The 26,090-nt window shown below is 50.5% G+C and overlaps 1 protein-coding gene across 2 annotated transcripts in view; it reads right to left on the reverse strand.

Moving 5' to 3' along the window:
- Nucleotides 1-498: 498 nt before the first annotated feature.
- The window catches only part of SYT16 (synaptotagmin 16), a 98,763-nt gene continuing 73,171 nt past the window's right edge, over nucleotides 499-26,090 (reverse strand). Inside the window, exons 17-21 of one of the 2 annotated variants that reach the window (XM_080596368.1) lie at nucleotides 13,963-24,560; nucleotides 13,187-13,702; nucleotides 10,437-10,558; nucleotides 5,588-5,704; nucleotides 499-5,500 (exon numbers count right to left, since the gene is read on the reverse strand). In XM_080596368.1, the coding sequence (XP_080452494.1) occupies nucleotides 24,247-24,560 (314 nt within the window). In that variant the 3' untranslated portion in view covers nucleotides 499-5,500; nucleotides 5,588-5,704; nucleotides 10,437-10,558; nucleotides 13,187-13,702; nucleotides 13,963-24,246. Of the gene's footprint in view, nucleotides 5,501-5,587; nucleotides 5,705-10,436; nucleotides 10,559-13,186; nucleotides 13,703-13,962; nucleotides 24,561-26,090 lie in introns of those variants that run through there. The other variant, XM_080596369.1, reaches the window with a different exon arrangement.

The following is a 26,090-nucleotide window of genomic DNA, read 5'->3' on the forward strand; positions in this document are numbered from 1 at the left end:
GCCCTGCAGCTGCTTCAAGAGGCTCCTCACAGGCTCCCATCCTGCACAGGAGGGAAGTTCATCCTTTTATAAACATTTCTCCTTATCAATAACACTAAAATAGTTTCAGAATTTTGTTTCAGCTTCTTCAGGGGAAAAAAAAATCCCGAAGAAAAGCTGGGAGGACAAGGGAAAGGGGATCTTTCCATTATAATCAGGATTTTTAGTTAAAAAATCCCTTATTCCTGAGCTGCTCCAATAGCTGCCTATTTTATCTTTGACCCTTCTTCAGCATCTGGAAGATGTCCTGCAGAACATTATTAGAAAAATGGTTCCCAGCTCTGCACGTCAGACGTGTCAGCTGGGTGCAGGTTCACCCCGGGATGCAGGTCCCTCAAGGAATATGTAGGTTTAAAAACTTTCAGGGTGTTCATGGTGTTAGAATGGTGTTAGTTCTTTAGTAATTTTGCATGTTTTCCTGTAAACCAAAGAGCATATATTCAATGAGAGCCCATCTGATTCAATAGAAATAGATCTTTATTAATAACATGCACATTATATGTATATTTAAAATACATTTACATTTTTCTACTATTCACTTTAGAAAACAATTTCATAAAAACCTTTAATCAGGTCCCAAGTAATTTTAAACATTAAAAAGCCATTTTTTATCATAGAACCAGTAGGTATTATTCCAATTAAGTGGTGTATAATCACCATGTATTTACCATAATGCAGGCTCATGCATTTCAGCAGAAATAGGTGTTCCCTTTTCTGCTTTGTTAACCATGTCAAATATACGATGATATACTTGACAACATTATTATCTGCATTTGTGATTCCCTGCTGAGAGAGCGCTGTACAGATGGCATTGAAAAGCTGGAGACAACTTTTTTTTACAACTTTTTGAGTTCGCGGGAGGGGCGCTGGCATTGCAGGTAACGCAGAACCCGGTTATGGCAGAAACTGGAAAAGGAGAATTTTGTGAACCACGAGGAGGAATGCAGTCTAAAAAAAGACGAGAAGAGGGAATTGCCAAACGCCCTCTGTGTTCATGGCAAACTTTGGGGTCAGGGTCGTGCTTCCCAAGGCCCTGCTGAGCACGGAACCAGATCTGCGTGGAGTGCACAGAGTTATCAGCTAAACACGGGCTGCGGTTTTTACAGGACATGTACAAAGGCTTGTATGAGGATGGGACTTTAAGGCACGATAGTCCGTATGTATACTCAACACATTCATCGAAAACAAAAGTTCCATTTACAGTGCAATATAAACGTATCCAAGAACTCAAGCGGCAGCTCTATAATCACTTTTCACTGATAATTAGGCAACTGAGGAGCACGTCTGTGGTGCAGGGCAGCCCCAGCCCCGCTCGCCCGTACACATGCTGAGCGTTGAGCACACGAGGAGCCTCCCTGGCTGCAGCCGGAGGATGCGCGCCGAGACACTCGGGCAAGACCCGAAGTGTTTGCAGGATCAGGGCCCTAATCTTGCGGGATGTCTGCACCAAAGCTGATTTCCTGCTGGGCCGGGCTGCCTCCTGCCACAGCCGCTGCTGCTCCGGGCGGCACCGGCGCTGCTCAGGTCCAGCATTCCCAGCCAGGTTGGGGAAAGCGGCACAGAGAAAACGAAACTCTTTGAAACGCTACTTACAGCCAGGTGTGCTGCTATTCTGAGATGACAATGGATTGTCCTAAGCCAGTCCTTTGCAAAGTTACCAGCTATCTGTCGCCAGCTCTGTCCGTGTCGCCCCGCATCGTCTCTGATGAACGCACTATCTCCAAGGCAACTGAGTCGAAGGGAAGGAAGGACTTTCTTTACATCCAGTGCAAACATAGCCCGTGTGTGGGAGCTCCTACCGCAGTCATAGTAGAATATATATATATATATATCTATCACCGAAATTTGACCACCTACAGACAGATTCACACATCAGAAGCTAGAAGAGCTGAATTGCAGCTACAAACCCCAGAACAGGAAAATCACTGTAGGAAGCTGTATTAAAAACGCCGGTACCTGGTAGCTTGGCAACTAAATGATAAAATCAGCACATAATTCAAAAAAGTGTCAAATTAAATATTTCGGGAGCAACTTGCAATGTTACTGCACCTTTCTACTTCTTTATCACTCTGAAAATCATGTTTCTTAAGCACTGAAGTTGAATGTTTCAGACCCACTTTTCAACAGCACAAATCCCTGGGTGAAGCAGAAGGCAACAAAAACTTGTGTAGACTCAAAATAAGTTCGAACTGTGGACCTTTAACTCAATTTCATATCAAAAAGTCAACCAGAGTTTTCTAGAAATAAAATTCTCTCTTTTAACAGCTCATAGAGCAAATAGAAATACATAAAATTAAAGATTAGACAACGTATTTTGTTCAAGAAAACAACACATGAGAAAAACACGAGTAAAATATTACTCTCTTTCATGGGTAGCCCAAGCAGTTTTGTTATCTGATCCAGATCTGCATCTGTTGTACCTGTTCAGCAGACAGCGAGTTATCAGAGAAGCTTTCAATAGGCAAGAAAGTACCTGCCCCTTTCAGCAGGCAAGGAATTCAGTGTTCAGAGCTGAATCTGACAGGGGCACTGCTTTTTCTTCAGGTGAGGTTAAAGCCTTCCATCCTACTGAGCTTTTTCACTCCATTGCAACAATTTTTATCTTATGTAAAAAGTTTTGTTTTGCAGGCCAGGACCATTGTATGAATGTAATAAAGCAGGGCAGAGGAAAAACAGAAGCGTTTTAGCATTTCACGTAGTAGCTAGATCATTATGAGTTCAGGCAGAAACACACAAAGAACAAAGAAGCATATAAATTGGATCACTTCAGAGCAGCAAATTACATATTTTGAAACACCAGACAAGAGGAACAGTTTCCCTGTAACACCCAGCAGCCTCCTGAGGCCTGGCCCCTGTGTCCCCAGGAGGATCCCAGGGGCCAGCAGGGGCCGGGAGCTCCCCGGGGGCTCACAGCACCTCTCGTGGCGCCCATCAGCCATCAGCCCCCTCCTGTGCAGCACGGGGTTGGCTTCCAGCTTCTGCTTAACGTACGAGGGCTGCTGCGCCCAGCTGGAAATGAGCAATTAGCCAGCCTCTCTCAGCTGGCCCCTGTCGAGCTGGGCACAGACCCTCGTAGTTGGAGACTCCCCAAACAGGGCCCAGCACGAGTTTTTTGGGAGGGAGGCAAAGCCCCCTGTGTTGCACGGCAAGGGGCTGATGACACCTTTTTGAAGAGGCAAAGAGGCATGCCCCGCCTCAGCACAAAACCAAAAGCTGCTTCTCACAGCCTGAACATTCATAACAACCAACAGGGCCCCCCAAACACAGCGCTGCCCTGTCCTTCCAGCCTCGCTGCAATACCTGTGCTGTTCGTGTTCCCCAGTTTGCAGGCTATCCTTGTTTTGAAATCAGCTGCTGCATTTTTTTTCTCATTAAAAAGTTGTATTTAACTGCTCCGTTCTATCCCCCAAACCTGTCCTGCTTCCAACTGCTGATATAGGAGTTGACTTTGCTCTTCACACCTTCTGCTCTTGCCTTTCTATCTTTTTTCCTGCGCTATGAACACGTGCCTGACAGCTGCGATGGTATGTGCAACACACGCAACTAAGATGCTCCGGGCAGGGTTACAGGAGGAATCCTACGCTAAACACATCTCTGTCAAGCAATGGTATTTGTTCGTACTCCATAATGCTTCAGAAATAGCATCGGCCAGACCCGCATGAGAAAACCCTTTCAAAATAAAAAAAAAAATCATGTTCTTAGATACATATCTGCCTCCAGCTGAGTGTGCTGTTACTTACTTTGCTTTAAAGCTGCGGGGGTGATAGCCAGGCAGGCAAAGCCAATTTCTTCACTGGAAGCCAACAGCCCTATAGGACAGGCTTTGGACCATTTTGCGTATTTGTTCAGTGATTCTGGGTTGCGAGCCACCCTCCGGAGAACAGCAGGTGTATCAGTAACTGATAATTTACAGGCTCATCAATCACATTTCCACAGGTTATAGTGCAATCTTTGCTTTTGACCCCATTGCTGGAGCATCTTCTTTTCCCTTATATTACTCTTTGGTATTTTCATGATATAGCTTTGGCAGCTATAAAACTTTCCACTTGTAGTCATCGATTTGCTGAACATCTCTCATGTCATTTCATAGCTTGCGAAATATATATTTACATATTCTAAGGTTAATTCCCAGATTGAAATTAGACATTTCACTTGACCTGAAACACTATTACGAATGCTGAGTAGCTTCATCAGGAGAATCTTTGAGGCCTTACTAGCATCTGTCACGTACATTCATTCTCTATCGATAGGAGTTATGGTTGTTTTTCTGCCTTGTTTATTCCACATAAAAATAAATGACTGTCTGTTCCCTAGCACCAATGTGAACCTCCGGCCAAACAGCAAATTAGCATGCAGAAAAGTATCAGGGAAACAACTAGGGGAAGAATCAAATGAAGCTAAGGAAACACTGATGGCGGGCTGAAGAAACAATTTTTCCTGTGAGTCATTCTGTTCTGTATTAAAATAGCAAAATAGATACCAGCTAAGAGATAATAATATGTAAAAAGGTGAATGCAATTATTCTAAAAAAAAAAAATAATAACCTTGTAAGTCTCAGTATAGAGTGTATCGTTAAGTAGCAAGCGAGTTAGTCTCTGAAAATCCTAAGCAAAAGGCTGTTTCCTTTGGCACTGACTCCTTCATATTCCAAACATTTCCTCAAAGAAACTTTCTATCTATGCCTTTACGTAAATAACTTGCTTTTTACTCCTCACCGTTAGACTACTCTGCTACTCTGGGGGCTCCCCTTCTGCCAGGAATGGCAGAATTTAACTGCAAAGTGATTTTCAATGTCTGTATCTACACACAGAGAACTTAAATGCGGCTTTGCTTCTACACAACACACTGCACACAGCCTCGGTGGGTAAGGACCTGTGTATTGCACCAGCTCTGTGTGTGTGCCAAGGTACTTCATAGCCACGGGGTTAGCACCGGGGCTGTGGAGCGTATTTCAAAGTGCCATCCGCTCAGTTCCTACCGCACCCGGCTTGATCATTAAGTATCTCTGCAATTACTGCCTCATCTTAACACCTCAATAAGCAGTTCAAGCATTCAGAAACAAACATAGGTGGGTCTAACAGCTACTTTAATTCATTTTATAAATAAGCAATTGAGAATTTTGCTCCAAGTGGCTGCTTGTGTAGCCCATTCCGTAAACGGCGTTCTCTGCAGAATAAGGCACGATACGATACGAATGCAGCTCTTCATAATAGAGCGACTGGGAACAGCACTCGTGTACCATAAACTTCAGCCGTTTTCGTGCGTCAGAGTAAGCAGTCCTATAACACGGAGCCTCCTTAAAGTATTCATAGCTCTCCCTCTCTGTCTCTAGGTGAATCTTCCTCAACAGATTGTTAATTAATACAGACCTACGGAGGTAGGCTTCGGGGTCTTCCAGGAATCGGAGTTTCTGGAGAGAAAGTTTTAGAATACAAGTCCGGTCCTCGGGTAGTATCAGGTGCTGGGGAGCAAAGAGCATCAAAGGGGTCTTTAGTACGGAGGAATGAAACCGAGGGAGGATGGGAGCTGGAATGAGAAAGCTACTCACTTTTGGACAATACTCATGGCAATCTTGATGTAAATGTTCTTCTTCTGCATATTTCCTCTTAAAGTAGGCTACTTTCGACGTCGTTAATGTGTTTGGTAGGCCCCGATGAGATCAGCTCTGCGCAAAACAAGAAGGAGAAGAGGCTCGGTAACGCTGCCGCCGTGCCCGCAGCAGCACAGCCTGGGCCGTGCAGGGGGTCCGGAGGTGGGACCACGCTCCCCCCGACCCCACTGCCTCCTCTCCACCCCCCAAGGGCAAAACCTGAGGGGGGGTCTCCAAGCCCGCAGCCCTCCGGCACCTCAGGCCCTGCCCTGGCAGCGCTGCCCCCGCGGCCTGACGGGCGTAGGCGGGGGGGCTCGGGGGGCCGCAGGAGGGTCCCCCCGCTGCAGAGAGGGGTCCGTGGGGGGGCAGAGGCCGGCTGGGGGGCCACCATTACCCGGGCAGCTCCTGGCGCCCCCCTGTCGCAGCACGGCCCCGCTAGGGGGTGGTGTTGGCCCGGAGGAGCGGCCGGTCGCAGCCGGTGGCGCTGCGGCAGTTAACCCGTGTGAAGGGTTCCGGGCCCCGTGCTCAGCGTCCCCCTCGGGGCCGGGGCTCCCTGCACGTCCTGCCCCCAGCCCGCCGTGCTGCTCCGAGGGGAGATGTGGGGCTAAAGCGCCTCGTCGAGGCCATAACTGTGGTGCTGGGCAGCTCAGGACCCTCCGGGAGAAGCGGGGCCCCGTTGTGGTTCCCAGTTCGTGACAGGATACCGGGAGGCAGGTGCCTGTGGGGCGGCATCACCGCCGCCAAAACCCGCTCCGTTTGCCGTGGTTTGCTTTTAAATGGGCACATTTCTGAGGTCTTACCGTGGTGAATTTTAAAGGCAGTCCCTAAAAGTTAGTATCTGGATTCACTCAGGTCTTACGGCCCAAAATTTCTTTCCCAGGCTGAGATCCTTTACAGGGGCACGTAAAGCCCGGCTTTCCGAGGAAATAAAGGGCTTGGTTCTGGGCTGCATCTGTACCCCAGCAGCAGAGCCAAATACATTGTGCAGCCAAACCAGACCTCATCTTGCAGGGTGGGCTTGGGGAGCTCCTGGAGTCCTCGCTGCAGATGGGAGGGAAAGGATGTTGGTGCAGGTCTATCGGGGAGGAGGTGATGTGCTCTGCCATCCTCCCTCTGCACCAAAACCCCAAGGAGGTGGCTGCAGAGCACAGACCCTCACGGGAGATTCTTCTTGTGTTTTCTCCCTGAATTTCAAGTCGGTGAGGATGGAGGTTTGCCATAAACGAATGCTACAAACCGGGGCGGAAAACCCTTGACTGGTGGATTAACACCTGATTTAGAGCCAAGTCCCCCAGCCCTGGGACTGGCCTGACGTGGGTCCCACAAAGCAGCACCGTTCCCATCACGGAGGTATCAGAAAGGGACTGCCACTCTTGCGACAGGACAACACTGTGTTTTAGTCACGCTGGACCACTGCACACAGCAGAGATGCTCCCTGCACTGACCCCAGCTCTCGGGACCAGGGGCACGGCTGCAGTAAGCCCTGGGCAGCCACAAACACTGGTTCAAACACACGTGCTGCAGCCTTCAGTGCTGGCAGGTTTTGTCCTAGTATTTGAATTATGCTGGAGACCAGACACCCTGGGCACTTAACTACTCTGATATTCGGTTCTCCTAGGTTAAAGCCCCTCTGCTGTGTTTTCTGAGCGCAATCCCAAAGCATTTACCCTCCCTGCACTGTGGGGAAGGAGAACATTACGGTTTTCCTCAGACTGCTCTGAGGACAGAGGTATGAAACACAAAGTGGTGTTCCCGTGGCCTCCCGGGCCATCAGGGATGGGAAAGGAGCCAAACTCAGCGTACAGGCTGATGAGCCAACCAGGGGCTCGTTGTTCTCCTTCAAACCAGGCTTCTAAATGCTAAAACTCGCTCCCTAGTGGTTTTCAGTGAAAAGGCAGAAGCACAGACCCAGCACTGCCTGTGTGCTCTGCAAGCAGAAAATGAGCAGAGGCAGGATAGACAAGCACAGCGTGCAGAGAATCGCTGCTGCTATGTGCCGAGCCCTCCAGCTCCTCCAGCTCCAAGCAAACCTCTCCTTTGCTGCCGCTGGCAGCAGGAATGCCTCCCCCCTGGAGATGGAGGGTGACAGTGGGACAGTCATTGCCCCTCGCATGCATGGTCCTGAAGAAAAACCAGCAAATAGCTTGGAGTGGCCATGCAAGATGCAGTTCCCTGGGACCCAGACCCCCTCCAGACATGATTGTCTTGCATGAGGGTGAGCCACGGCGCAGGAGAGCCTGCAGCTGTCCCCACCACACTGCCCTGTACCCACTGGGCCCCGGGGTGCTCTCAGAGGGAGAGGATTGTGTCCTGAGAGGGACACGAAGCACCATCCTGGCAGCGGGTCGGGCGAGCATCCAGCTGGCACCAGCCCTCTGCCTGCCAAGTCTGCAGGGTACGGACAGCACCAGCTTGGGACGTAGCCCTCGGGTGCGAACCGTAGTCAGTTCCCGAAGACCTCACAACATCAGGCAAAGCAGTGGAGTTATCACAACCCCCAGCACTTTCTTTAGGAGCAAGGAGGGGCAGCAGCCAACGGCTGAACACCAAACGCACCTCTGGGCTGCGAGGCTGATGTTAAGAGGACGTGTTCCCACTTGAAAGTGCAAAGCCACTCAAAAGACACAGAGAGCAAAGCAGACACAAGCTGCTCAACGCGATGCTAGCTGCTGGCAAAGCCCAGAAACTCCAGGGCAGGAGGCTCGCGAGCTGCCAGCCTTGCTCTAATCCTTCTCTGAAAGTCAGAGCGGACGGCCTCTGTGCGTGCCTCGGGGCTGCTTGGCCGGGGCTGCAGGCACGCACGGCGGTAGTAATGCCGCAGTGAATCAGACCCTCAGCGTTTTGTTTAAATATAAACATATTGAATCAGTGCTTTTTGTGTAGAAGGCTATTCTCGCCAGCCAAGTGTTTTGACAGTTACAGCAAGGTGGTATGAGTCACTGCCTCCGCCTCACTCAAGCTCGGAGACAGATACGTCTTAATCACATTACATTTCTTCAGCGCCACACCACAACGCAAGGCACGGGGCCAAGTTTCCCCTCCAGGGGCTAACCGGTGGGTCCTGAGCCTGATATTTGTCCTCCCAGCCTGGAACAGACCTCAGGAAGCGCGTTGAGCCCCCCGCCGCCCGCCCGCCGCCGCTGCCTGCTCGGCATGCGCGGCACACAGGAGCGCGGCGGCTCCGGCTGCCATTAGCACTAATGGAAGTTCGGAGCATAAATCCCACGCGCGGCAGCGAGGGAATAGACGCCTCCGTCTCCCCAGCCTGCATCTCTCAAACGCAGCTTCGCGAGGTCTTTAATTGCGCTTTCAAAAAGAGCAAAATCTGCCCCTTCCTATTCATTTCTCTGGGAATAATTGCAGCGCTGCGTGGACCCGCAGAGTTATTAGGCGTGTTTGGGCAGAGGGCTATCTTATCTAAATTGAAATGGAAATCGATTTATAACACGGCAACTTCGCGGTCTAGCTGCAAATTGCAAGAAATTGTCTTCATCTGGCCCCGGGCTCCCCCATCACCCAGCGACAGGAGCCCCTCTGCGGCATGAATTAGTGCCGGCTGATTTCAAGAGGGCTGCAAGTCAGCCCGGAGAGGGGGCAAAGTGGGGCTTAATGAATGATCAGACAGCCAGGAGAAAGCAAAGCTCATGCTTTCCCACCTGGGGCAAGGGAGAGGGACCTGCCAGCCCCAGCTCTGCCCCGGACATCATACGTGAGAGCAGGGGAGCGCCCCTACACTTGGTGTCTCCTCCTTTTCTCGGGGGAAAACCTGTCCCTGCCTCACTGTGCTGCAGTGTCGGGGCCGTAGGAGCTGCTGCTGTCGGCACGTTGATGCAGATGTCTGCAGGGGGCAAGCAGAGGGGCTCGCTGGCCGAGCCAGAGCTGCCGACACTGCACGTGGAAGGCGGTTGGTAAAATGTGCCCGTGCCCTGTGGGGTTTCCTAACACGGGAGAAGGTGATCAGTGTGCGAGGTGGAAACCGTTTCTGAGCATCTCTCGCATGCACAAATAGAAAACCCGAGGGAGGCTTCTAAGCACGCAGAACTGGGCATTTATTACCAGCAGGAGCTGTGACTTTGACATGGCTGGAAACATCGTAACGTCCTTGCAACCGCTGTCAAACGGCAGTGATAAATTCCCCTGTCTCTAACCTTACCAGCGCTCGCAATTAAGGAGTGCTCGGCTGAAAGCCCGCTCTGATTTCGCATGCCTTGCTGCTGCATTTCTCCTCTGCCACTGGCAGGACAAGCAGCTGGTCCCACCGGGGGCTTTCCGGTTGATAACGCGAAGCTACCAAGCCACAGGCAGGCAAACATGTGGATCGAAAACACACACCAGCCCCAGGATTTCACACAGACTGCCAGTCCATTGCAGCTCTTCCAGAGGGTAGGGACAGATTTCCTACTCCTCGCTCAGGCGGAGAAAGCCCCCTTTAATTCACCTGTGGGCAGGTAAAAGCCTTGCTGCTGTCTGCTGGCGGGAGCTGCTGGCTTTGCACTTTAAACCTGCCTTCCTTTTAGTTTGCTAATTGCTTTGCAGATCTCCCTAATTCATTTCTGGGCACGGCACAAGCATCCGAATAGCTCTCACGAGCACATGAAAACCGGGTGACTTCTCCTCTCCCCGTCCCTGCAGTCCCACTGCCTGCACCCCTCTGACTAAGGGGATGGCTAGAGCTCGGGCCACACGCAGCAGAGAAAGAGAATAAAATCCCATCCCCAGCTCGATCCCCTTTTAGCACTCATCCAAGCAATTCCCCTCACCCCGAAGGCAAGCCCGACCGGCTGGAGTCTGCAAACTTGGTAGTTACCTGAGGACGTGCAGTCAGTCTGCAGAGGGTCTTCCTGGGGTAACGCCAGCAGTTCCGGTGAGATTTTCTCCTCGCACGGGCTCAGCGAGCATTTCTGGCAGCACAGCACTGCTGAACGGCACCTGCCACGGGGGATCAAGGAGAAACACACATGGCTCAGGTGGCAAAGCCGGGACGTACGCGGCACATAGCTGGGCTGCAAGAGAGGGGAGCGCTATCTCAGGAGCCCCGCGGGGCTCGCTAGCAGGGAAAGCAGAGCTCTGGTGTCACATCCAGCGCTCTGACTCTGACCTCGCTTCCTAGACACCCTCCCGAGCATCAGGAAAGTGAAATCAAACATTAAGAAAATTTGCTTCGGTCTCTCGGTGGTATAGCTGCTATCCTCCCAGAACAAACGCTGCAAAAATACAGCTTGCTCCCTGAATATCCGGAAGTTTCCTCAGCTAGAACGTGATTGCTGCCTTGATCACTGCCCTTTAAAACTGCACGTTATTTCCTCTGTTAGTTCTTGTCAGCCTGGGAGGAAAGCTGAAGGGAGACTATTAAAACCACAGCATCGTTTCGAGTAGTAGCGCTAATTTCCTATCCCATACGCGCGCACACCCACACTCCTGCAGAGTCGCACAGCTCGGGGGAAGGCAGATCGCTGGCTTTATTTAACAGAACGATTGCAGCGTGCACGTTTCAGGGTTTGCCTTGTGCACCGGCCAGTTCCTGGGCTGCAAGCAGACGCAGCAGCACCCAGCCGATGCCTCGCCTCCTGGGGGGAGCGTTTAGCGTGGGGCAGCGAGAACACCTCCCGCTCCAGGTGGGGAGCACAAACGGCTCTGTGCGTGCATCCCCCAGCTCTGCACGTGCACGTGTGTGTGCAGGCACTCACACTTGTTATATGTGCGTGTGTGTGAACGAAGAACAAACAGCTCTAAACCCTGCGAAAGAGAGAGAAAGAAAAGCAGAGCGTGTGCGTGCATGCGTGCCTGTCTCGCAGCTGTAAGACATCTATATTTGGATGGTTGTCTCATCCCAGGAGATGACACTCAGCTAACAGGCACCAAGCGAGCAGCTACGGATACTTCTCGGAGTCCTGCTTTGGCTACACCGAGGTGCCTCGGATGCCAGCAACCTTCCCTCGGAGCCCGACGCAGCCCGGCCGAGCCACAGACACCTCTGCAGGACCACCAGCCGAGCCTCCCGCTGGGCTCCTCACCCCCTGCCGAGGCGCGGCGAAGCCCGGGTCTCGCCCCCACAAAACTCCTCCGTGCCCGCATCCCCCTGCCAGCCCCACCGGGGAAGCAGAACCAGCAAAAACCCCCACGCCGCCCCCTCCACCGCACGCAGCCCCGCGGCCACTCACCCGCCCGGCTGCAGCAGGAGGGCCGCTCCCCGTCCTCCCCTGTCCCCTGCGAGCCGCCGGCTGCTCCCGCTGGCGGTGCTGGCGGTGGTGGCAGCTCCCGGGTCCCCGCAGCACTGAGCCCAGCATCACCCCCGGCCGCCGCACCGAGACGGGGCCCAGATGCGGCCCGCGCCGATTGGTCCAGCGGGAGCAGGTGCGGGGCCGTCGCTAGGGGCGTTGCTAGGGGCGTTGCTAGGGGCGTCGCTAGGGGCGTTGCTAGGGGCGTTGCTAGGGGCGTTGCTAGGGGCGTCGCTAGGAGACCGTGACGCTCTGCCCATCACTGGCGGGACGCGGGGGTGCGGGGAGGGAGGGGTGAGCTGGGATGGGACGGGGTAGGGTGGGAAGCACACGAGGGTGAAGCCAGAGGATGGAGCAGGTGGCAGAGCTCAGAGGTGGAAAAAGGGGTGAGAAGCTGCCAGGGACGTCGTGGCGGGGCAGAGGATGGGGATGAGGAATGCCAGGGGTAGGAGGGGACAGCTCCGCTCCAGGCTTCGAGGGTGGAAAGGCAGAAAGTGTCCCGTCTGGGCAGGATGGAGGATTTACGGAGCAGAGAGGACGCTGCAGGGGAAAAGGAGAAGGGTGCCGGGTGTCTGCCCCAGGGCAGGGAGAGGGCAAAACGGGGAGAAATGTAAGCCAGTGCCTGGAAGGACCTGAGGAAGTGAAGGGTCCAACCTGGGGCTGCTGGCACTATGAACTGGGACCCGAGCTCTGCTGCTCTCCTTCTGGGTCACGCTCCTCTTTCCTCCTCCGTGCCCATCACCCCTTCTGGGCACACTGGCCTTTGGGATGCCCTATCACAGCACCCTGCCTGTGGCACGTATGCTAGTGACCCCAAAGAGTTCCCCCCCAGCACCCTGAAATCCCAAGGGCAGAAATAGGGATTGCAGCAGGAACAGACACCACACAGAAAGACAGCCCAAACCTCCTCTTAGATCAGCCCAGCACCCTGGGATCTGCTCAGCACCCTTCCCAAGGAGAAAACCCTCCCAGCTGTGTCTGTGCCTACAGAACACAACTATCATGGATCCACCATGGATCCACCACGCCTCCTGAGAGCTTTGTGCTCATGCCACCACCAGCCCCGTATTCGCGGCAGGCCCAAGTCCCAGTTAAGAGCAGCCTCAAACCAGCCACTGCCTTGTCTTTGGGCATCTGGTTGCACCGACACGCGGTGCGTGCACACACCTCCTCTGGTCCTTGCAGCTCAAGAAAAGATCAGTCACAGCCACATACTTACTGCAAATTATCTCTGAAGTTCTGCTCCTTCTACTGAAAAGTCAAACGAACTCAAACTAATTTCAAATTTGATTTTTCCAGGACAATAGGAAGGCACTGGAATTTAATTGATTTTGATTACCTGCCTTATTATTATGCTGCCAGTAGCGATAGTTCAGGTTGGTGTAATTTTAAATTTACTGTGAGATGAATTTGACATTTCTCTGCTGCTGAATAGAGGACTTGAGCGATGCTTCAGCTCTTCACAAAGATGTCATAATTAATTCAGTAATATCACTTCTGGATACGGAGATAGAAAAGGAAGACACGGCAGCACCTACTCTGCATCTAGGAGCCGAGCGAATGACAGTGCGCGTTACTCCAGTGTTCCCGAAATTGATTGTGAATTTTTTTAACATTCAACACAATTTCTGCTGCAAAGACACGTCTTCCCCTCTCCTGTCAGCAAACAAGTGGGACTTATTAGCCGGCAATAACTCACAGCTGAGAGGTCAGCTCATCTTCCCCCAGCTGGCTCCAAGAAGAGTTGCCATCCCCTGAGCAGCCCAGAGCAAATTCTTCTGAAATCCAAACCTCGCTGCTTTATTTTGCCCCCTTTCTGGCGGGGGGCAGAGAGTGCAGGGAAACAGATTGCCTGCTAAGACAAACCAGTGGTCACACGATCTGAAGGGAGATGCACAGCAGGTGCTCCATCCCCTCCCATCCCATCCCATCCCCTCCCCTCCCGTCCCATCCCATCCCATCCCATCCCATCCCATCCCATCCCATCCCATCCCATCCCATCCCATCCATCCCATCCCATCCCATCCCATCCCATCCCATCCCATCCCATCCCATCCCATCCCATCCCACCCCCATGTCCCACCCCACCCCACCTCCTCCCATCCCCTGTATCACCATGGGACGTGAGCCGCCCTCCCCTCCCAGGGGAAGGAGCTTTCCCCTCTCTGCCAGGGATGCCCGCTCAGGAGTCGCTGCCCAGCTCAAGCACACGTTGTTTTCGTGCAGTGGAAATTAAACAGACCCGTGAACTGGGACCAAAGTCTCTATTGACAGTGATATTATTTGAAAAGATAAGACTTCAAATGTGTACTGCACGAGATAAAACCCGGACAAGCAGACAATAGAAGAGTAGCTTTTTTTTTTTTTTTTAATTCTTTGGAAAGCAAGATTGCCTAGCACAGTCAGTGCTATAATAAAATAATAAACATATTTTAAAATGTTTTAGGGCAATTGGGAACATAAAAAAAAAAAAGAAAAAACAAGCAAAACCATTAGCATTCACTTTACTCTAACTGCCTCTCAGAATTGGAAAAAATCAGTTCCTTCATCTCAGAAGAGCTACATCTCCTCCAGCCAGCTGTTGAGGACCAGTGCATGAAATGAACGTGCCTTCTGAACTGAAGCACCAAACACCCAAAAGACGGGTGCAGGAGCAGCAGCCCACACGCCGTGTGTCTGAACACAGCCCGAGCCCCGCTGGCACAAAGCTTTACGCATGCAGAAAGTATTTTAAAAAGACAAAATGTACCTGAAATGCTTAGCATCCGCACCCGAGAAACCGAGCGGTTTCAGGCGTGCCCTGCTCCGGTTTCTCCCCCTGGCCTGGCCGTCCGGCTGCCCCAGCCCACAAAAATCCCCCAAATCCTCCCCTCGTCCCGGCACATCTGGACGTGCAGATCCAGCTGCCGGAGCCCTGCAGGTGCTGGCCCACCAGGGAGGGTCCGAGCAGCCTGAGGGTCAGCCCTGCCTGCAGCCTGCAAGGCCAGCTCCTTTTGGCTTTTCCAGTCTTAGAGCTCTGCCTTCCTGCCCTTTTCCGTCGGCATTTTAGAATCTGCTGGGGGTCTGTTTTGTTTCGTTGCCCTGTTTACATTTAAAAAATCAATAGTGAGATAACAGAAGCCAGCTGGGGAGCGGCAGAGCAAATGAACTCCTTTCTTATGCCCGGTTCCACTCTTTCCCCATCAGCCTCCCACCAAATCCCACCGCAGCCCCTTGGCCACCTCCAGCCCCACCAGGGGCAGCACGCGGAGCGGGGCCGGGGCTGCACCCCATGGCTGTGTGCTTGCCAACCAACCCCGGGCTGCCAAATCTGCTCCTTTCTGCTTCTCTGCAAGAGCCCCTCTGCCAGGTAACGCAAGTCGTAGACACGTAATCGGCTTCGAGACGTTCACCCTTCTCTCAGATGTGCTTGAAATTGGCCAAACCGTTCAGAAACGGTGACGGTGGGGGAGAGACTGGCGAGGAGACAGATGGCAGACAGCTCAGCTTCCCCAGCCCAAACTGAGCTGATGGAGACGTGGGAATGCTTTCACCCTCTCATGAAAAATGATATCACTCTTTCGTTGAAATTCAAAACTTAGCTTCCCGACATTAAAAATGTGACTTCTCCACCTGGCCAAAGTGGGGATGACATCAGGGATATCTTGGCAAAACAGTACTTGGGGCTTTGCCAAGGAACGAAGCAGCTCCGAGCAGTGGATTAACATGCAGCTGGAGGACGAGCAGAATAATGGGAACAAAACAAAACAAAACAGAGCGTGGCGTTTGCAGGGGAATCAAGGATGGGAGACGGGCAGCGTGAATTGTAAATGCGTTTCAGAAAAATGCATGCGGAAAAGCTGTGCTATCAGCCAGCCCAGATTTGCACCGGCAGGGTGAGTTTTTCTGGGCTGGGTTTGCTGCACACCCAGGCTGGGCTCGTGCAGCCACTGCTGGGGCTTCTGGAGAGCGAAGCCACCAAGAGCCACCAGGAGAAGGAGCTGTTTCTGGGCCGGCCCTGGAGAGCCAGCCCCGCGGGTGCCAGCAAGGATTCAGAAATCCTGGTTCCTCCTAATAAATCGCCGCTCTCGGTGCTCTCCTTCAAAATCACCCCCAGTTCAGAATTGTTTATTCTGAATTATTATTTAACTTCCGTCTTTTCCTAGCTTAACATGGCCGTGGATTACAACTGCTACCTGATGGAACTGTACCGCATGCAAGCAAAGCACGATCAAAGGTACCTGCAGGCCAAGTGGCCACCAGACAGGGACAAGTCCCTCACCCCCGCGGTGCCGTGCCCGGCCTCGTGTCAGCCCAACCGCTGCGGTCCAGCCCAAGGGACACAGCAGATTTGGAAGACACGGCTAACCAGGAGCAGCCCTCATGGGAAAGACGACTTTTGAGCTCTTGGCTCCATTTCCGAAGCAAGACGCACCCTCCCCTTGGACACCCCAGCCACGGGGCACCCAGAGCCCCCTGTCCCCCTGTCTGTCCGTGCAGACAGACAGGGGGACGGACGGGGGCACATTCCCATTCCTCCCAGCCATGCATTATGCACCGGCCACCTGCATCTTTGTTCTGAACACAACGCGTGCGCCTCTCCTAGATGCATATTCACTCGGTTCTGCCACAATAAGAACGACCCGCTGGTTTTTGCATGTCTACATGAGCCATCTGCCTCTAGTTTATTGATAAAAACCTGGAACAGCATTGCTCACCGAAACAAAATAAGAGTGCGTGTAAGGTGTGGATGGTTGTGTGTGCGTGTGGGTAATTTCAGCCCAGAATTCTGCAGAAGCTGGGTTTAATGCTTTTTTTTGTTTTTTTTTTTTTTTTCCCCAGTCAGATATCATCTAGACATTAGTATTCCTAACACAGCATATAATTAGCGAGAGGCAATATATTGTATGATCATGCACGTTAACACTTAAGTAGAATAAAAATGTTTCATTGTCAAGTACATGAAAAGCTAAGAATAAACCCATATCACTCTTCCTGTTGAATATCCAAACATCTTTTCATCGTATTTTTCATCTTCTTTTTTTTTTATCACAGTTTTGCACTTCAGCTTATCTCTTTCAGTCCCACACGTAGCAAGTGAAACGATGCTCATACCATTCCCGTGGCCTCACCAGTCAGCACCAGTCATCCACTAGCTAGAAAGAAGGTACAATTTTCAGTGCTGTCTTTGAACTTTATGAAAGTGAAAAGGGTACATGAATTTGTTCCGTGTAACCTTCAGAGCAGAGCAGTTCTCCTTTTATAGACATATTTATAAATCGGCAATAAATTCAAGCTCTACAAGACCTGCTTTTATAGATACAGGAGTTAGGGAGCTGGCATTTTTATTAATTTGTCCATATTGATGCGATGTTAAGTGATCGATTTATAGAGGATACACCGCGTTTCCTGGGAAAGGAGAGCTGAGACCCGTGTTACTCCTGACGCATCCTCAGCCACAGGTCGCTCCGCATTTCTCAGCGTACCAACCAGCCCGAGGACATGACGGCAGGGAAGGAAGAAAAATCTCCCAGGGGATTATTCCAAGCATCAGAGGCATCAGAAGGAGGTGCAGGGAGCGAGCTCGCCGTGCTGCCTGGTGCCAAGGCACCCCAAAAGCTCTGGCATCCACCCACCAAGCAGCTGGAGATGAAACGCTATCACATCCCAGGGCACGTGCGAGAGGGGCTACATGCAACTTGGCCAGAGAATCCACCATGTCCAGCAGTAAATGCAGCCGAGGGGCTACCAAGACCCATCCCTGCCAGAAAAGTGCATTGTTCCAATAGAGAAAGAAGCCAATATGCACTAAAAATGACTTATTATGTACAGTGTGCTTAAATCAACAGTCGAACGTACGTTGAAATGTGCTTCCTGCAAATGCCCGGGGGCACTCTACCATAAAAAACGTTTTTATATACACATGTATAAATGCCACACAATATTTAAATGCTAAGTCTACCAAATGATTACTCCACTTACTCTTCATGACAGGCAGGAGGCAAAACTCTCTGCTGGGAAAAAGTCGATGGAGTTACAACAGGGAATAGAGCCCAGCATGACAAAAAATACAGCCGCGCCAGCAGAGGCCAACAGGAGGGATGTGGGACTAGCTTAATTGGAAACCTTGTGCTTGAGATGCCACATAGTGACAGCAAGAGATCGGAGAACAGGTTTTATCCTGAGCACCATGAATATAAAATATTGCTGCCAGGCACGGCCCTGACTTGGAGCAGATCTCTACTGATATTAACAAAAGGCTGGGAGATGGCATGGTGGAGGTGGTGTGAAGGAAAAGCACCTGGAAAGTGTTAACAAGACACAACAGGGATGAGGAAAACTGGCAAAATTCTATGATTTTTCCCAGCTGCTAATGAGAAGTTTGCAATGTTCTCGCAAGCCTGAGAAATGAAGGGAGAGGGAATCATTTGGCACGATAAAATGCCTTCCCTGGAGGTGAAAGGTAATTAATGGTTGCGGGACTCAGCAAAGAATTCAGCTTGTGTCCGAATCCTGAATCCTTCTTGTTCTTCACCCATGGCCAGAACAGCTTTTGGTCTCGGTCCTCAAGTTGAGATCCACCCACGATGGGTAGGAAGTTACAGGGATGCCTCTGGAGCATTTGGTACCTCCATGGTGCTGGTCTGCCACGGCCAGCAGGGGCCAGGAGGCCACGTCCCCACCTCCTCACACCTGCAGCTCCCTTGGGAGCTGAGATTTCTGTTAAACCACAATTTTGGTGAGCACAGCCCGAGACTCTGCCCTCAAATTTTCTAAAGAGATGAGCATCGATGAATCTTCATGGCTCCCGTCTGGCTCTCAGGTCTCCTTTTGAATTTTTTCCAGCTTCAGCTGCCCACTGCTCCGTGCTGGTGACAGGGGGAGATGTGGCTGTGTGCTGTGCGAGGCATCCCTGAGCACCACAACCACCTGCATCGCTCACTCTGGCCCCAACTGCAGCCCCTCACCAGGCCCACGCTGGTTATGTCCCCAAAAAATGATCAAACACATCTCAACAGTGGCCTTTTACCCGCTGTATCCAAGCACTGGGTTTTCCCTGCTTTTCCTTCCCTTGAGAATTGGGGGAGCAGAGGGAAGCAACCTGGCTTTCAGCCATCTGATGTGGGGAGCAGAGGGTGCACAGCCTGCAGCTCTCCTGCTGCACCCCCTTCCGTACGGGTGGTTTGCGTGGAGAAGAGAGGGATTGTAACGCTACAAGAGATGAATTGTAACTCTAGAAGAGATGAATGGTAGCTACCAAGTTCGTTATCCAGGCTATCCAGTATTGACCTATATCTGCTTCATAAAGGTGAAAAAACATGGATAGCTGCGTGGGTTGAGCAGGAACATCTTCCTGCTGCCAGCTGGCAAACAGCTTGGGGATTACAGCATGAGGATTAATAGCCTTTGTCATTTGTAAGTGCAGATGCTAACCTTACTCACATGACGGACTGATCTTCTTTGGATTCTGTGCCTGTTTGCTGTTCCAGAAAGATGACCTTGAGCTGCTGTGAGAGACAAAATATTTACACTTTCATTTCTTAAGGCCTACAGTGCAGGCTGCGGGAAGACACGCGCTCACTCTGCTTAGGAGGAGGAGGGGGAAAAAAAAAAAAGCTGTATGCCTCGTGTATGCCTTCAGCAGCTCTGGGGCTAAGGAATTGTGACAAACAGCAAACCCACAGGTCCGCAGCAGTGCGAGCACCCAGCCTTCCCTCCCCCCGTCCCGGCCACTGCTGGGGGTTTTCACTTCTTGCACAACTTCTTGCACGTCGTGCCTGCTAAATCTGCACCAGATCCCAAATAAACACTCAAATCAGCTACACTGAGTTCCAAGCTCTAAGACCTGCCAGCGTCTGGCTGTGTTTATCGCTGAAGAAGACCAGCCGGACAGCAGCGGCCTACCTCCAGCCCGGCCCCTCAGGTGGGAGCTGGCCCCGCCGCCACGTCCCGCGGCAGGCCGTAGGCTTCGCTCGGCCTCCACATCCACCTTTGTGGCGAGGGCAGGAGGCAGCTGAGAGGCCGAGAGACGAAGTGCAGTGATCACACAGATTAAAGATGATGATAAACATGGGAGCGGAAGGAAAGCTCTGCAGGCACGCTAGCTGCAAGGTCAGCACCAGCTGAAGGAGAAAGCGAACCGCCACCAGAGGAAACGCCCGCTCCTCTGCCAGGCTGCTGCCGTCGGCTTTGTGCTGGAGAAATGATCAATAGCAGCTGGCAGCCCCTGGTTCTGCGAGTCCAAGAACATCTGAAGACATTCACAACTGAAGATCAGTCGATTATGTAAAGCACACGGTAACTCCTCGGGATCTGCAGCCGCTAAAAATACCCGCACGCATTGTCCGCGCGCCCCAGGAACCGCGCACCCCGCATCACCCCGCGAGGGAAACGCAGGCAAGCCGGAGCGAGCAGGACACAGCAGGGCCCAAGTAATTAAAGACAGCGGTAGAAAGGAAACCCAGGCTCATCAAACCGCGCAGCAGACAGCCCAGAGGAAGGCTTTACAAAGGGGCACTTCAGTTAGCTGTCGCTGCAGCGCCGCGGGCTAAAAGAGGTTCTCGTTTCTGTGGGCATCAGTTGAAAGTCAGCATTACTGCAGAGAATACAAACGCGGTGAGATCATTCTGTTCTGCTGTCGATACACATTAAAAACAAAACAAAAAAATAAAATAACAGCAGAGTGCCGAGCAGGACAGGGGCGTGCTGGCTGGAGAGAGACCAAGGAGGGAGCAGACTGCAGCTAGCTGAACGATGCTGCCTGAGGTACAGAGATGTACCCAGAGCACTTGCCCACAGCACTCTGGGCTTATGCCAGTGTTGTTAGCTCCTTCCCACACGATGGTTTTGTGGGTTTGGGGGCTTTTTTTTTCCACCACTCCCCAAGAGAAGAAAATTCAAACAAACTCTTAGGGGATTCCAGACAAGAGAATCAAAAGGAGATGAATTACCTTAGAAAACGTGTTAGGAAACCTGCACAGGGAGGATGTGCAAGTGCCCAAGCACTCCCAGAACCAGGTCAGCCTCTGGTTGCCCCACGGCCTCCCTCCTCTCCAGGAGCCCCACAGAAGCAGAGACTGGGCGTCAGCATCCACGTGCATGGAGGCTGCCAGAGCACCGGGCTCCAGGTCTAGTGGCTGCCACCAACAGAGGGCTAAGTCCACGGCCAGATTCCCAAGGAATGGAAGTACTTCTGCAAATTCAGTCTTCTCAGCCACTTCTAAAGGAAACAAGGGGTTAAGACAGTGACTGAAAGGGCAGTGGTATTTACATGAGAAAGACCAGGAGCACAAGGCCAGCCTGTATCAATATTAGCAATGACTAATTCAATCTGTCAATAGGAAGAATTACGGGAGCTCTGGTATAAAGGGGAGCTGCTGCAAAGCTTTCTTCATTTCACAGATACTCAATACTGCAAAGAGAAATAAACCAAAAAAAGCAACAAAACCCCCAAACTAGAGCTCGTAAGCATGAGCTCCAACACTGTTCATCCCAAGATTCCTAAATCCCCCTGTGCTTCAGTAGGAATTTAATGAACCTCACAAATGTACTGCTCAAGGCATGGATGTGCCAGCGGGTTTAGCAGCAGCTCCAAAATAATAAAAATAAAAAAATCAGTGCTTCCCTTGCCTCATCCCTTTTTCCTTCCCTCCAAATTCTTCTTGTAAAACATCAGGCCAAAATGCCGTTGCAATGATGCAGGAAGCTACTGCATCTGAGAGCAAAGTTTTAACATGCTCAGATATTAGCTGACTCCAAGTATCCTGCCTCCCACTATTCTACAGTGGAAATATATCTTAAAATTCAATTTCCCTTATGCTGTATCTTCAGAGAAGATGTAGACATGAAAATAGCACGGAAGTCCAAAAACAGTTTACTTCATTGCTTTTTAAAATGGTCTTTTCCAAGATTTCTTTTTAATCAGACAATTAAAAACCTGGGTTATCTCCAGTTCACTTCTGAAACATACTATCAAGTTATGCTTTTCCCTTAGCTAATCATTATATTAAGCATAAGCAATACTTTGCAGGTTCAAGAAGTAACGAAGAGAATCTCAGTAAGTTTATTATACATACACATTTCAGATAATAAAATTGCTTATAAACACTTGTATATACATTTTGTGCAGTTCAGGAAAAACAGATGCAGAGATTGGAAAACATCTGAAATCAGCAAATGCACCTTTTGAATTGGGCTGTTTCCTGTACCTTTTTTCCAGAAGAAAAGTACACAGTAAAAGAAACACAGACCTGTTCTGCTCATTACCACTCACATGCTATTTTCTCTCCTATTGGTAATACAGCAGCATTAACAGTGCAGTCAAAAACGTAGTTCTGTTTGGGTTAGATCCTGCTTTGTGACACAAAGCTCCAGTAGTGCAAAGCAGATATTATGCCAGCTTATCTAGGCAGTGGAGGACAACCCTCCTGCATAGGACACCCACCAGTCTCACTGGAAACGGTGCTCAGACAGGTAAGTGTAAGAATATCTATAACCATGACCTGTAGGATAATTTATCTCACCTATACCTGCAGTCCTGCTCCCTACAGATTATTCTTTCTTGTTGGACTGCCCCGCAAGGGCAGACAAAGCCTGCGTGCATCACACCAAGTGATAACCCAAGTCTAGCACTTCACTGGGTGTGAGGCAAACCAGCACCCAGGCTCAATTTTGGTTAAAAAGCCAGTGCCCAAACTTGCACTGGTTAGATCTGCACAGCACCATCGAAGGGAAGGAGACAACTGTGGTGCAGGAGGCAGAGTTTGGTGCCAGGTCTCAGTAAACAATAAAAACAAAACATGAGGTGATTCAGGACTCAGAAACCTTTTCAGCAGAATATTTCCTGTATCACTACCATCAGCAGGAATGAAGAAACGCCAGTCCTCTTCTAAAGAGAGCAGGGAATCGAAATCAGGCCGATGATGGCATTTGAATGTCTTGACACCTTACTGTCTACGTACCATCACCGCACGAGAGGATGAACATCCTTTGCTGTGTCACACGCAGCTTTGCAACAGCTAACGACTGCTAAACGTTCAATAGTGAGACAGCAGACGAAGACGTGTTCCCTATTCATTGACTCCAATTTTTTTTGATTTTTTGACTTTAATTCACAGAGACGGGAAAAAAGATTAAAATGGAAAATGACAAAAAAAGAGTCCGAAGAGTAACTACATAAAAGTGTCATCACCTCATCCAGCAAGCCTGCTCCTTGCACTGGTTTCAGTCAGAGGCAGGAAACGTAATACTTTTCTCCAGTGTGGTTCGTCAGAGCCAGCACCCCCTCTAGGAGGGGTCCCCTGGATCCTATTTCTTGCCTGTAGGAGAGCTTGCCCCAAAGATGAGGTGATGTGGTCTGGCATTCCCTACTGCTCAGCGTGCCAAAAATGGTCCCTTTTCAGATCCCCAGAAGACATTACAGGATAGAACATTTGAACAAGAGCCCTCAGAGAACTTGAATTGTGCTTAACTGAATGAGAGAAACCACGGCCAGAAGGCCTTTCTGTGCGCTGCTCACAGAACGCTTTTCTGAATGAACCTCACTTTTACAGAGCAAAGTAACACATGGCCAAAACGATGCAGAAAAGTGTGATTCAGGCACAAAGGTGGATGTGCAGCTTGTTCTGGTCTTTTTTTTTTTTTTTTGGTATCCATGATGACAGAAGCCATGAACTTCAAGTAAGCATCTAAACATGCGTTGTATAACTGCAATATAAACCCGATGCTAGTTACCTCTCATGCACGCCTATGGCAATACAGGCTAACAAGTGCACAGGGTGCCTCATTAAAAATATTGGTAGTATTAAGTCCTAATGAATAATATCAATTGTTAGTACAGGAGACAGTAGTTAATGCCTAGGCACTTAAAAGTTGACAGAGAATTCAACAGTGCTTTCCCATGCTGCCTGAAAAATCCAGTCCATAGTGGTACCAAATGCTTATTTCTAGGACTCAAAAACATGATAATGAGAGAGAGAACGTGATCCGCATGCAGCTTAGCCTATCTGTGAGCTATCTGCGTGTCAAGAATGTTTGCAAACTTCATTAATATAAATAAGGGAAAGGAAGGAAGGGAGAATTTACCCCAGAAGAAAACAGCATCAAAATCAGACTGCGATGGTTAGGCCTATGATAAAATGAGCAAGACAAGGCCCAAAGAGGGGATGTTGTAGGTTTGCCCATTGCTTTTCCCTTGGGATAATTATTTGGATATGGAAAATGCAGGGAAACCTGCAAAGACAAGAAGTAAACTTGCTTCTCAGGCCTTGCCACTTCCAGTGCTCATGACAGATGACACTAACAGTCAGGTTAAAGTGTACAAGACCTGGCAGAGCACAGTGCTTGCCATGGGATAGCTGCTTCCTGCTGACTCGGAACACAGCCCACAGTCCCAGGACCTGCAGGCTGCCCCTGTAACCATTAGGACTCGAGCAGCGTGTGCCACCTGCAGACCTGCGTTCCCTTCGATTCCTTCATTTCCTGCCAGTGACTCTGCTCTTCCTGCCCGCTGCTGTTCTGCCCCATGGAAATCCAGCCGACCATCTCCTTGCGCTTCATGCTGCGCTTGTTGTATATGGAGATCATGAGCGTGACATCGGAGAGCTGGAAGAGGGCAACCTGGAAGATGAAAGTTTCCTTGTAGACGGGGTTGGGCTGTCCTCGGCGGACGGAGGTCTTGCAGCGAGACATCTCCTGGCCCATGGAGTTGAGCAGGCAGAGCTTTCCATAGGTGTCTAGGACAAAACAGAGGAAAGAAAATGTTTGGAATGGTTAACAGACTAAATGAAAGCCCCAAGTCATCAAAAAACAGCCGAAAAACTTGAAGCAGAGCAGCTTTGTCTGCACTGCAAAACGGATGCGGGCTGGGCTGATCTCCTTAGTAAAATCCATGGGATGAGAAGCAGATGACAGCACCTCTTGGTGCACCTCATATTCAGCTGGGGAGAAGAAAGGAAGGAAGCAGCCCTACTGAAGAAGAAAGGAAAGAAACAGTGCTTCAGCCCTACTCTTGGAAAAAGCAGGAAAGTTGGTTCCCAAGCCTAGGAAACCTGTCTAAGACTAACTGAAACTATGAGCATCTCTGCGGATTCTCCACATCAAATGGTGCATCTGCACCTTACCCTCCTCTCCCTCACAACAAAGCTTCTTTGGAGCTGTCCTGCCAGGGCCTCCCTTGGCTGCACTTTTTCATCTGAGAGAAAAAAAAAAAAAAAGAAAAAAAAAAGCCTCTACAACCTATTAATTGAAACAGCAAATGAAAAGGGTGCTGAAAAAGAAGGAAAAGAAACCTGGGTGCACAGTGAAAAGCCTGTTCCAAATTTTTGTCTTATTTTTTTGGTGGCCTCAAAGTCAATTTTATTCACTATTTAAGTCAATGTAAGGAGTAAAAATGATCAGTCAATAAAGGGAAGGGATTCTAATTATATATTCCTATAAATCTACCCTTAAAACTCTTGCTGCCTCCTGTATTAACTATTTCACCTCGGTACGTGGTGGTCTCAGGCACAGCTCTGCAGTCCCACTGCTCCCCAGACCCAGCTCTGTGCAATCTTTCACCTCGCTCTGCAGGCGATGGTAGCAGATCACTTGGCCAGAAGAAGCCTCTCCTAACCCCTCTGTAAATCTGTGCCTGGGTTTCTGCAAGCGATTATTATTTCAGAGTGTGCTGAAGATAGGAAATAAATAACAAGCCGCGGTCCCTTGTCTACAGCATGTCTATCCTCTTCTGTTCCCGTTTGATGTGCTATTTTACGCACTTATCTGCTGAGCGACACAAGGTGTGAAATTACACTTCAGGTGTGAAAACACTTCTGTGTCTCCAAAGCAGGGCTCGCCGCTCCTCAAACTGTTCCACTGAAAAAGCTGTCAGGAGACTGACAATCGAGGAGCAATTTGTGAGCCTGCACAGCTGTACAGCTATCGAGTTACTGCGGGGAAAGTTCAGTCCAATCATTAGCTAGCGGGGCCAAGTTGGCTCCCAACACAACGCTGGAGACGAGTAAACCGTGCCAGCAAAGACCTGCTCGTTAGACAGAAAAGCGGAGCTCTGACGTAAAAGAGTTTGCCGATCGTAGCTGGGAAGGAAAGAGCTGCTTCGCCGAGAGCTGCTTTCCCAAGAGGAGGGCTAATTCCCCCTGGGATATTCGACTCAAATCCCTCGGGTGATGCCGAGGGGTTGGCATCTGGAACGACTTCGGACCCATCAGAAACAAAACACGCAGAAGAGGACTCTGCCCAAGCTCAACTCAACGTGAAACCAAGCC

Source organism: Anser brachyrhynchus, assembly GCF_964034855.1.
Source record: "Anser brachyrhynchus genome assembly, chromosome: 5".
NCBI lineage: Eukaryota > Metazoa > Chordata > Aves > Anseriformes > Anatidae > Anser > Anser brachyrhynchus.